Source organism: Notothenia rossii, assembly GCF_949606895.1.
Source record: "Notothenia rossii genome assembly, chromosome: 11".
NCBI lineage: Eukaryota > Metazoa > Chordata > Actinopteri > Perciformes > Nototheniidae > Notothenia > Notothenia rossii.
Window position 1 is genome coordinate 13,772,376 of NC_136910.1, and position 11,986 is coordinate 13,784,361.

Sequence of the window (11,986 nt, forward strand, 5' to 3'; positions counted from 1 at the left end):
CCCATGTTAGCATACTGGCATTAGCATTTAGCTCAAAGTACAGTCTCACAGAGCTGTTGGCACTTCTGCAGACTTTTAGTCGCGTTTGAAACTGTTTCTGGGAAGTGTTGACTGTGGTCTTTCATGAGGCCTGAGTTTGTAGTGTTGTTAAACAAATAATCTGTGAAGGGTCTTTCAGTGTTTGTAAAGCTACTTATGCCCTCCTTCTGTGTTCCCGCTCATGTTATTTGAAAGTGACATTTAAAATAACAGTTTTGCCACATGGGTGCAGTATTTTCACTTCAAATTTGAGATGTTTTCGGCAAATGTAAAAGTAGTTTTATTGCAATAAACAAAATGCAAAAGGAACAAACTGATACAGCAGAAAGACAGTGTGGCAGGCCAGAGAACCAGGGCCTCTTTATCACCAGCTAAGAGACTTGTGTCAACAGACAGACCTGCCGACAAACCTCGCACAATCCTGCAAACCAGCTGCAGTTGGAATGTTTGAATACAGTAGCAGTGTAAACATCTGTTTTAACAGAATCGGTCCTTTCGATCCCGAGGACAACTTCAAACAACTTTTGTCCAATTACAAACATGCATCATACAGCTAACTACAGTTTGCGTGTGCAAGAAAATAATCCCTTCAGAGGGGGAAGTGAACCTGTGGAGCACATTCAGAGCTGGAGTCATTACGACTAAAGCAAAGTGAAGAATTAAATAAAATTAGCATAGGACATTACTTCTAAATCTCATGCGTAAAAAATTACCTGGCAAAACATTGGTATTTCCTTTTCCTGCCGATGCTATTCAAAGCTACAATTATTAGGCTATGCATTAAACGTTTCATTTCAAGTTTCTTTGGTGTAAAAGCAGCCTACTGTTGTGCTAACTGAAGTTGCTGAACAAAAATAACCGAGGTTCCTGGAAGTTTTGAAACTTTTCATTCTTGTTCCCAAACCCACAGCTATCTCCCTCAGGAGTCAGGACTTTCCTATATTTGAAGGGGTTACATTTGGATAGGCTTGCTGGACAAGCAAACTATACAGTTTGGACAGAGAAAATAGTCCGGAGTGCAAAAAACAAATATAGCTTTCCTATTTCCCCATGCTTTACCCCTTTGTAAAGTCTTAATATATACCCTTGCCTCAATAGTTATATGGATTTTCCACCCAACAATACATTTTCTTCATCATACAATTTTAAATACAAAATAACTTTAAATAGCACACTATCAGAAATATAAAGCTCTTTGTATCAATAGCCTGATAAATAACAGTCATTTAGGTTGTTTTTCCAGCATTAGGGTTCAGAGTTCATGTGGATCAATGCTATACAAAGTTGAACACTTTGTCCTCAATCAAACTGATAGACTTGTCTGTTAGCATTTCTTCGCTGCTTACAAACTTGTACCCAAAAAGCTTCAGCGTTGGCCCACACACTTTCTGTACAACCTGGGCTATCTTGAATGGTAAACTGAACCTCCATTTCTCTACTTGTTCTGAGGAGTTTTTCTGTGTGGAGTAAACACCGCTGGTCTCCTTGGAGGCCTGGGTGTTCTTCAGGATCCAGGATTTAACTTGTGGAGTGAACGGGATTCCAGCAAACCTGTACATCTCTGTTGCCTTCCTCATTGGGAACCGAGCAATGTCCTCGTACCGCACCAGCATGTAACGCCTTCGCAGCCACGCTGGCTGTCTGAGACCGATCTCTGCAGACAACCTGATGTTGTCGCAGTTCCCTTTCAGCTTTCTGACTTCATCATCATCAATCGGCACTTCACCATCAATAGCCCACTGCTTCCAGTTCTTATACTTGGCAGCAAAGGCCACCATGCGGGAGGCCAGTACAGCCCGAGGGTCCCGAACAAGCTGAATGAACTTCACATCCAGGCGTGGGTCCTCAGCCAAAGGTCGGAGGTTCTCCAGCTGGCGCACCCTCACTGACTTGATGGCCCTGTGCTCCTTTTGGAGACAGGACTCAGACGCCATGGTCAGGTTCAGGGGCCCACAGCGTCTGGTCCTGCAGCGATAACGCTCAAAGACCCCTTTGATGACGGGGCTGCAGACCGACTCCTGGCACAGCGAGCTGCTGGACTCCCTGCGGAAGAGGCCGGTGGTGATGTGGTTCACAGGAAGGGGCTCGATGAAGCTCTCCAGCAGGGAGAAGTCGCACAGGAAGAGCTGCTGGAGCACATCCCGGTACGCCTTGGCTGACGCTGTGGCGTTGGTGCCGCCGGTCTCCAGCGTCAACATCTTCTCCACATGCCACAACGGCTCAAACAGGAAGAACATGTTGTCGCCCTGCTGGTTGAAAAACTCGCCAACAAACGAGGAACCCGTCCTGGTGGTGGCCAACAGGAGGATGTGCTTCCTGCCCCTCGTCACCACCTCCTTGTGCTGGCTGTAGTTCTCCAGGCGCCGTTTTATCAGGCTGAAGGCAGAGTTCGTCTTGCTAAGCGTTGTAAAGGAAGCATTGTGCTTCGGCAGTATGTGGGATAAACCACTGGGCTGTAGAGGGGTTTGGGGGGTCTGCTTTAAGGCGAGCTTATCCGACACCCTGAAAATGTAAAAGGAATCACAGAGTTGGGTAATAAAAGATATAACGGTTTTATTCAACTTGAAATTAACAGCTATTTCAAGTTACTAATGTGGATAAACCCATGTAAAACAAATACACATTTCACCTTTAACAACTATTGCCCCTCCTGCAATTTGAAAATTGCAGTTGGAAAAATTGCAACTCCGATTATCTTTTTGTAATTATTGTACAGTCCAAAGGTGTTTTTTGTATATCTGTTTAAAGATAGAGAGATAAACCCACACAAACCTGTTGGGAATCACTAAAGCACTCCATTGATCTCTGAAATGGACTTACCTTGAGATAATGTTGTTTTCCTTCTCAATGATAACAAGTGCCACGAAAAAGACGAGGGATATTGTGTATTTGATCCTCATTCTTGGATGTAGCTGTGCCAGGATATGCTTTTACTGACTGCTTCTTAATGGGTTCTGCCAATCTTGCAAGTCTCCAGTTGCCTTCTTAAAGAGCCTTCCAGTTATTTGTATTCCCCGTTGTAAGCTATGTTTCATCCTGTAAATGAAATGAACATCAACCTGTCAGTTACACATTTTGCACATCTGAGCACAGTGGTGAGTTAGTGCTTTTGTCTTCAGTGTTTCCTCAAAACACATCAAGGTATTAATATGAGGAAGTTGACGGCCTATTTTTGACATATGTAAAACTGCACTGTGATGCTGAGTCAGAGTGGTGGTTTTACAGAGTTCTTCTCCCTCCCAGGCTTCAGATCACTGTTCTGTGTTCTGCAAAACCAACAATGGAGGCATTTGCCTAAAGACAAAAATATCATATCTTGAGAACGTAAGAATAGAAAATAACTGAGTGTGTTAGACTGGAATCTAAGCAAGTTCTTCCCACCAGGAAGTCCTTGTTATCTTTAAGTGCACCAGTGCATTTCAGGAACATGCCCACCCACCCTGCGAGACTGATGGCTGGTGCAGAGAGAAGCTGTTTTTATGAGCCAGTCTTTGTATTTAAAGCAAATGGCAGAACAACAACTGTGAGGCACAAATGAAATATGAGTAATCAACTGCAATCAAGCTCAATTTTGTAATTAAACTTTTATTCCACAATGGCAAAGCTGCTTGCTTAAAGAACTCAGAGTTGCCTGAGTGATAATCCTACCTCCCACTGATAGGTAGAGCAGCCTGTGGTCCAAACTGCCAGCTGCTGCTCCATGTCAACACTGGGAGGAGATATTTTCAACAGAGGCCCTCAGTGACATGGGCTACTGGTACAGTAGACCATCTGGTGGCGGCTAATGGCTTGCTGCTTCCCCATAATATGCCTTTGTGCTTCTAAAACACTGACTGACACTGGGGGGGGGGGGGGGGACATGGCTTGACGCTGAGAGGTATAACTGCACAGGGCTCAAATTGAAGGGGAAAGCCTGCTTGTCATGGAGCCATAATTTGCAGTTCTCTACGCCTGCAGGCTATACTTGTGCTACTCTGCCGAGGCAGTAGGTAGTCAAATGAAGGTAGAAGTAGATTTAATGATGCCTTTGTGTATTTGGAATTGTCTTGCACATTCCTGGAAGATTGATATTTTGAGATAATGGCAGCTTGGCTCAGATCCCTGACTAATCTTTGGATTTTAGCATAATCCGTCCATATCTCGTCTGCCAGTGAAAGGGTCAATAACATGGCGAGAGTAAATTAGACAGTCTCAACCCTGAGGAAATGTGTTGGTTTAATGTGTGCCAGCAAAAATGTCAAAGTTTAGAAATGTAGATCATATAAGTAAGCACGCAAAGGGTTTACAGTCAGTCTTTTTTTTTTTATCCAGAATCAGACGTCTGGATTTGTGAAAACATTTGTTTATTGGTTCCAGCAGGTGCTTCACAAAGACTCCTGAGTGTGTCTTATGAATCACTGTTAAATGATTTCAGGTCTAGCCTCGGGGCGGACACATTAGTGAAACTGCTGCTATAAATCAGCAGAGCCACAAAGCCTTAAAACACACCTTTTCACTTACTGCGGTAAGTTAGTTGTGTGTTTGGCACGAAACAAGTCCAACTGTTTCGGATGAGCATATTTTTCTGAATTTCGGATGAGCATTTTTGAGAATTTTGTAAGATGTCTGGAGGACCAGTTCTCACATCCTGTTGCAACCTCTGTCCCAGGCCAGTTTTTGAGCACAGAAGCCATTCCAAATGAGCGCAGTCTATACACAGGGAATTGTTGGACACTGCCTGCGAAATTCTCGGAGAAGGAAGGAAAAGTTTACAGCTCCAATAGAGCTCTGTTGACGTGGAACGGCGCGTAATGAAAAGGTGAACAGCTTGTGTACTGAGACACGTTTTCACAGAGAAGGAAAAATCAGATCTGTCTTGCACCACCCTGCCGCATGCCACAACCACAAAGGTCTCTTTACACAGGAGTGACTCTAAACCTCCTTTGGGCTGAGATGGCAGAACATAAACTCGCAGGTCACTCACACGTCACAGGGTCACTGACTAACCAGATGATGTTACTAGTTATGTGGTTTCTTTTCAGATAGTCGGTTGCACCACAGCAAATTACTCAGTCCTTAAGTCTTGAGCAGTGATTTCACATTCCCCAACTACGGTCATAGTTTGTGTAAAGCAACAAACAAACTGAACACATTAGGAAAAAGAAACATCTGGCCAAATGAATAAGACACTGTGACCCTTAACTGTTATTTTAACAAAAAAGTAGACTTTTACATAACATGAATGTAATAGTATTATTCAAACAAACCATAGAAACACGCCAACAATACATCAAGAAAATAAGTGGTATGAGGTTTTGTCATTTATATGGTAAATTAAATATACACCAATTATCTCAGCTTACTGCATCTGCTGTGTAAAGAAAGAAAAAAAACACACATGAGCTGACTGTTGAATATTCACAAATCACTGAGGCATATGACACTTTTGATCATCTACTCATAACGAAACCGCCACTGAGCCATTTATCATCTTGCTACAAATGCTTTTAATAGCTGCCTCTTATTTAATGTAAATCTCATGTGAAGATAAATGAAACACCATCCAGCTAACCCACTATAGTGTTGTAAATGTAAGGTACATTTATTTTATTTTAGAACTTCTATGAAATACAGTATGAGGTGTGATATGTCCTTTTTCTACATATGTAATACCATGATATATTTTGTAAGACTTCTGATTGACTGGAAGGTCAATCAGAAATCTTTCGTAAGCCAAATAGACATTTCCAGCTATTTTTCTAAATCAATAAGCATGTTTCCCAATTTCTTTCTAGAAAATGTGTAGTTTACAATCATGATATAGACACATTCATATAACTATACAAAATTCCTATTCCAGCTGTGATAGTGTTTTGTTTTCCTATTAGGTGTATTATATGTGTACCTCTTGACAGCTTTACAAAGGAAAACAAGCTGGGCTGTGTTCAATCATTATACATTTGTTCTGAATGTTTTGTCTTAGGTCAATATGGATCCATTTCAGTGAGAGGGAACACCAAAAGAGGTTTTGGCCAGATCTTTGATCAGTGAATTATTTAAGTATATAAGGATCTCCCTTACAATCTTTAAAATGACACTGGAGATTAGCATGCATGCAACAGGTTTAATGTTGAAACATCACTGTGGAAAAAGTATTAATTCTTTGCAGCAGTAGTTCGGCTGGAGAGCATGCATTGCATTACAAGGTCAGAAGGGACAAACCGGCCAAAACTGAAGTCATGCTTTTTAATAAGAAGACATCATCCCCCTTTAATTTACATTTTTATGTCAGAGATCCATAAATGTTTTATGGTTATTTCAATGACTTTGTTTCTACACCCTGGGTGTCATTAAAGCTTAAAAGTCCTCCCATGTGATATTATAAGCTTATAGGTTTTAGAAATGTATAAGTTGCCTATCAATCAAAGTTGTGTCCGCTTTCCATACCCACCATCATGATGAGCTGCGGTGTCATGCGTGAAGTTGATCAGCCTTTCCTCAAAGAGCGACTCCGCATATAAATGACTTCCATTACTTCCCAACAGTACTTCACTTGTGTGACAAAAAACAATCCAATCCAAAAGCACAAGTAGTTCGACTAGTTGTAGTAAGTGAAGCCTGTGTACCCGATGGACTCATGTTTAGGGAAGCTGCAGGTCAGGTTGCCCGATCAACTGAATGACAAGTGTTTGCAAAAGTTAAGACTCACATGGGAAAGTTTGGACCAAAGGAGCGGAGCTTTAGCAGGAGGCGCACTTACACCCCCCTCATACACCCACCCATCATAGGCTGTTATAATGATTAGCAAAACAACAATTATAAACACATAAACACATGGTATGTAATGGTAGGGGCGTGATTCTGTTACGTGTTGGCGTTATTTTGGTTTATTTTATGTTTTAGAAAAATATTGTTTAGTACGTAGCATCAAAAGAAGAGGCAAGCACTCCATCTAGTGGAGAAAACACAATGTGCGTCCCAAACTAATGTCATTTATTCAAGTACATTTTACAACATTTAATTAAAGAGGAATATAGTGTATTTTGAACTCAATTATATTCCACACGTTATTTACTTTATTTATTATTATGATAATGTGCTGTTATCTGCAATCACATAGGCTATGCCTAATGTGTGGTGAAATAATCATCTTAATTTTGACATTGTTCTTTGTAACTGGTTTATAAATTAATTGTTTTATATTGTGAATTCTGATATTGCTATTTCAATGGTTTTGAATACTGTTTTAACCCCTTATGCATTGTATAGACTTATTCAATCGGCACGATTTAGAACTACGATTCCCAACAAACCCGTCGCTTAATGATGACGCACTGACTGAGAATTTTCAGGAAGGTTGCAAAACAATTGCGTCAGAAGGTTGCGCACTTATTTCTAGAAAGGTGAACCTCGTACGTTGCTTTCTCGGTATGTAACATCTACATTTGTCTATATTATCCTATGTATGTTACTAAACAACGTGTTAGTGGTAACAGTTTATCATTTTGGTATATCATTTTGGTCAGACTATACACTGTAACAGCGTACGTTTTCTAAGACGTAGTGAAATGAGTCGCATTACTTAGCTAACATGTTAGCTAACGTTAGCTAGCTTATTTAACTAACGTAAAATATTACCAATTCAGTTATATTTCTTCATTAACTGGCCAGTTTGATTGCTACGGTACTTTAACTTGGTTTCCTATCTGACTTTGTGACTATAATCATATTAGTATGTGTAACATATGTGTTTGAACATTATGTCATACAGAAGTCTGTCAGTTACCTGACGCTGTGTTTATCTCTCAGACTGATACAGCATCTTTCATTGTGACCATGATGCTGGCGAGGCTGACATGCCTGAGGACTCTTCCTCTCGTCGGGCTGCGTCCTGTGCTGTCACAGGGGTCCCCAGCCCTGAGGACATCCACCCTGAAGACTTGTCCTACCCTGCTCAGGCCCCAGCAGGTACTGTGAAGTCATAGACCTCTGCTTCTCTAAGCTTTGTTATTGCTGCTTCAACTCTCCATTATAAACACGCACGCACACACACACATGCAACTAAAAGTACTTTGTACCTCTCCCACCACAATTAGATTGGAGAAAATGTTTAGTTTTTTCTTAGGTGACAATAGCAGATTTTGAAAACACACGATTAAACCAATTTGTGGGCACCGAAAGCAAAGATAATGGTAACAAAAAGACAGATAAAGAGTGTAAACATTAGAAAGAAACTTTCAGGCTTAAGGTTTGTTATGTAGTACGTAAGCTTTTGTTTAAAGCAAGTCTTAGGTTTTATTAATTGGCTCTTACAGTTCCATTGGGTAGGAGCAGGGATAAGAAGTAAAGTAACCTGCAGCTGCCGTCTTTAATTCCCATATTAATTAAAGTTTCCGTCTTTCTTTCGCCAGGGTTTTTCCTCCAAGGCCAGATTTGGTTTCCGCAGGACAACCAAAAGCCAGCTCAAAGAAGCAGCTTTTGAGCCAGCTTCAGAAACCGCTTTTAAAAGTAATTACTATTACATATGTTTTTTGAAAAAACTGTTATAAAGTGATACATATATTGTTACACTAGTTTTATTTGGTCCACTGTCTTAATTTAAATGTTATTATATATACATATATTTTAATATTGCCATGATGCCAACATTTTGTCAGCAGAAGTTAAACCTCTTACCTTTGGTGTTAATCTATAACAATTATTCAATATTTAGTTATAGTAGTACACATTTTAGGGGGTGCCTTTTTAAATGATTTGTGTGTGTCCACAGTTCACAACATGGGAAGACTGTTCCTGGCTGGAGGTGCAGCAGTGGGTCTTGGAGCTCTGTGCTTCTATGGATTTGGCATGTCCAATGAAATCGGTGCCATTGAAAAAGCAATGTGAGTGTCAGCTTTTTGTTCAGGTTGTTCATTTCTATTTAAATGGTTATTAGAAAGTGTTTGCTTCATTTTCACGTGGCTCTTTACTCTCTCTGCAGGATCTGGCCTCAGTATGTGAAGGACAGGATCCACTCCACCTACATGTACTTTGCAGGCAGTATTGGCCTTACAGCGTTGTCAGCTGTAGCAGTGAGCAGGACCCCGGCCCTCATGGGTCTCATGATGGGAGGATCCTGGATGGTAGGCTTTATAACTCAAGTACACCTAACATTGGATACATATTCACCTAAAATATAAGGTTAATATGCACAAGATCTTGATTTATTAATACCTGTAATTAGAACATCCTTATCAAATAAACTTTCTTAAATTAATATAAATTGTCATTCATTTGCTGGCTTCATTTTGGTGTGGGCCAAGCGGGAGAGCAAACAGTATTTTTGACGGCAGAGAACAGCATGTTTTTAAAATGCGAACATACACAAATTTGTTCCTTTTTAATTATTCAATTAATTCGGACTTGCATTTTTACAAGCAACTGAAGTTATTGAAATGCTTGGTAGGAAACAGTCCTTTCTTGGAATCTAATGCCACAAATAGCGTAATCATAATAATCATAATACAAATATCACCTTGTTTTTTTTATTCAGAAATAACACATTTAAACTGAATAGACATGCAAGGAAATGATGGTTATGGATCAGAATGTCATTGGTTTGAAGGAATCTTTTAATATTCTGGGAAGCCCTATTTACAGGTAATTAAATGATTGCCTGATGTGTTTTGTAATTCAGGCTATTGGAGCGACATTTGCAGCCATGATTGGTGCCGGCATGCTGGTCAGGTCCATCTCATATGAGCACAGCCCGATGCCCAAACACCTCGCCTGGATGTTACATGCAGGTTTGTAACACAAGGTCTAATGAAAGGCTATTCTTCCTGTTGTGTTCTCCTACTTAACATTTTAATGTATGTGATGTAGTTCCCTCGGTTTGCCACCAGAGGGCAGTCATGTACAGGCTCAGAGTAGCGGCTGCTGTTGTATATTTAACCTTGTTCATGTTGTTTGAGTTGAGTGTGGTGTTCAGTTGTCTTTATGTGTTGATAAGGTGTGATGGGTGCTGTCATCGCCCCCCTCACCCTCATGGGAGGGCCCCTGGTGATGAGGGCCGCCTGGTACACCGCAGGAATCGTGGGGGGTCTGTCCACTGTGGCCATGTGTGCCCCAAGTGAGAAGTTCCTCAACATGGGCGGGCCCTTGGCTGTTGGCTTCGGAGTGGTGTTCGCTTCTTCTATTGGTTAGTACAAAACAGTTTCACCTCGTAAACCCTGTCTCAGGTGCAGTACACACAGTATTGAATGCTTCCAACCAAAAAGGTTATTGAGGTTAAAGTCAAGTTATTCAAGTCTAAGCATCATGGCAAAATGTATTTTTACCATGAATATGTCCCCGTAGGGCCACATGAGAAACTTCACTTTTTTTGCATAATCAGCAAATCTGATAAGCATATCACACCCAAAGTGTTAGTTTTTCGATCGTGTTCTCCACATTTAGGGGAATGCGGGACCAAAATCATAAGAGCTTGCAAAATTCAGCGTTGGTACAAACGCTTCTTTTAATGTGCGACAGAAATGTGTCGGTCACGACCGAGTAACATCTCCGTCATGTCATATTCTGAAAACAGTAGGCATATCAATTTCACATGATGCTGTCATTACAATTGTAACAATTTCTACACAGTATGTTCAAATACAAGTTGTTTTAAAAAAGATGAGTTGCCAAAATAAAGTACTGTGCACAAAATCTCATAGCTTTTACAGAAACTGTAGGAATGTATCTGATATATCAGTTACTTAACCCCATGATAGGATTGGATAATAAGCTCATTAATTATTGATATCTGTTTGCTACCATTTTGAAACTCTACGTGTCAGTCTCACAGCGAATCTCCCTGTCTTCTCCAGGATCAATGTTCCTGCCGCCCACCTCAGCAATGGGAGCAGGCCTGTACTCAGTGGCCATCTACGGAGGCCTGGTCCTGTTCAGCATGTTCCTCCTGTACGACACGCAGAAGGTCATCAAGAGAGCAGAGACACACCCGCTGTACGGCGTCCAGAAATATGACCCCATCAACGCGTAAGTCATCACAGAAAATATACGTGGGTTCAAGCAGAATTTTAGCCATGAGCTCTCACTAAGGTATTTCTCTCATATTATGTTTAATCTCACAGGTGTATGGGGATCTACATGGACACACTGAACATCTTCATGAGGATGGTGATGATTCTGTCTGGCGGCAGCAGGAAGAAGTAAACAGCTGCATTCTGATTTCAGTTTGACCCTTTACAAAGTTGATCAAAATCATATTTTATTACTAGCAGCATACACCAGATGTTATCTCTTAGTGACACGTCTTATCTAACTGGGAACAATACATCCATGCTTTGAAAGAGTGCGAAAAAAGAGAATTGTACTCTGGTGCAAAGAAGAGAAATGGTTGTGCATTGATAACACACTCTAACCTAGATTGTGGAAGTATCTGGTTAATTCAGGGGGTTACAGATGGTTAAGTCTTTCTTGTCTGCATCCTCTCTTCAGCTTCTGATGTCCTTTGTATTCTTCATGTTCTGTATTTATTTCAACTGAGTGGTGTTTCTGTTTCCAACAAGAATGAAAGTTGCTAACAAAATGCAACACATAGACCGGTCCCGACTCGCTCCACTATACACTGATTTTGCACTTCTGTTGTGCGTTCAAGAGGTTGGCACTAGTCCATATATTTCTGACATTGTACAGTCATTTCAACAATGGAACCAATCAATAAACATGTCTAAAGTGATGTATTTTTGTCAGACTGAATTATATTAAGCTGCTCCAGTTTCATGGTCCTGGTAGTGTGCATGCTGGCTCACCATCACAGAGTCACAGCTTGCTAGGAAACATACATAAAACACTTCCATAATACATAGAAAACCATTCAAAAAGTTAAAGCACTGCATGTTGTATTACAATGATTATTAGAATAATTGTTTATTTGTAATATAAATGTATCAGTAGTGTAGCCCTTTGTCATAAGAAGTCTTCA

The 11,986-nt window shown here is 40.7% G+C and overlaps 2 protein-coding genes across 2 annotated transcripts; one reads left to right on the forward strand and one right to left on the reverse strand.

Annotated features, from left to right (window-relative positions):
- Positions 1-295: 295 nt before the first annotated feature.
- On the reverse strand, positions 296-7,264 carry chst3b (carbohydrate (chondroitin 6) sulfotransferase 3b). Its single transcript, XM_079657634.1, has 3 exons — positions 6,470-7,264; positions 2,860-3,075; positions 296-2,541 (listed from the first exon to the last, which is right to left on the reverse strand). Exons 2-3 carry the CDS (start codon positions 2,937-2,939, stop codon positions 1,314-1,316), a joined length of 1,308 nt encoding a protein of 435 aa, XP_079513760.1. The 5' UTR covers positions 2,940-3,075; positions 6,470-7,264; the 3' UTR covers positions 296-1,313.
- Positions 7,265-7,324: 60 nt separating this feature from the next.
- Positions 7,325-11,740, forward strand: ghitm (growth hormone inducible transmembrane protein). Its single transcript, XM_079657641.1, has 9 exons — positions 7,325-7,446; positions 7,828-7,986; positions 8,430-8,526; positions 8,789-8,900; positions 8,999-9,140; positions 9,695-9,803; positions 10,010-10,198; positions 10,866-11,037; positions 11,133-11,740. The coding sequence occupies exons 2-9, from the start codon at positions 7,855-7,857 to the stop codon at positions 11,212-11,214; spliced, it is 1,035 nt and encodes a 344-aa protein (XP_079513767.1). The 5' UTR covers positions 7,325-7,446; positions 7,828-7,854; the 3' UTR covers positions 11,215-11,740.
- The last annotated feature ends 246 nt before the right edge of the window (positions 11,741-11,986 follow it).

Bases quoted from the DNA above. Each gene is read 5' to 3' on its own strand.
- chst3b (XM_079657634.1), bottom strand. From the start codon at position 2,939: ATGAGGATCAAATACACAATATCCCTCGTCTTTTTCGTGGCACTTGTT. The intron at 2,542-2,859 runs GTAAGTCCATTT...TTACATTTTCAG, and splicing joins GAAAACAACATTATCTCAAG to GGTGTCGGATAAGCTCGCCT.
- ghitm (XM_079657641.1), top strand. From the start codon at position 7,855: ATGATGCTGGCGAGGCTGACATGCCTGAGGACTCTTCCTCTCGTCGGG. The intron at 7,987-8,429 runs GTACTGTGAAGT...TTCTTTCGCCAG, and splicing joins CCCTGCTCAGGCCCCAGCAG to GGTTTTTCCTCCAAGGCCAG. The intron at 10,199-10,865 runs GTTAGTACAAAA...TGTCTTCTCCAG, and splicing joins GGTGTTCGCTTCTTCTATTG to GATCAATGTTCCTGCCGCCC.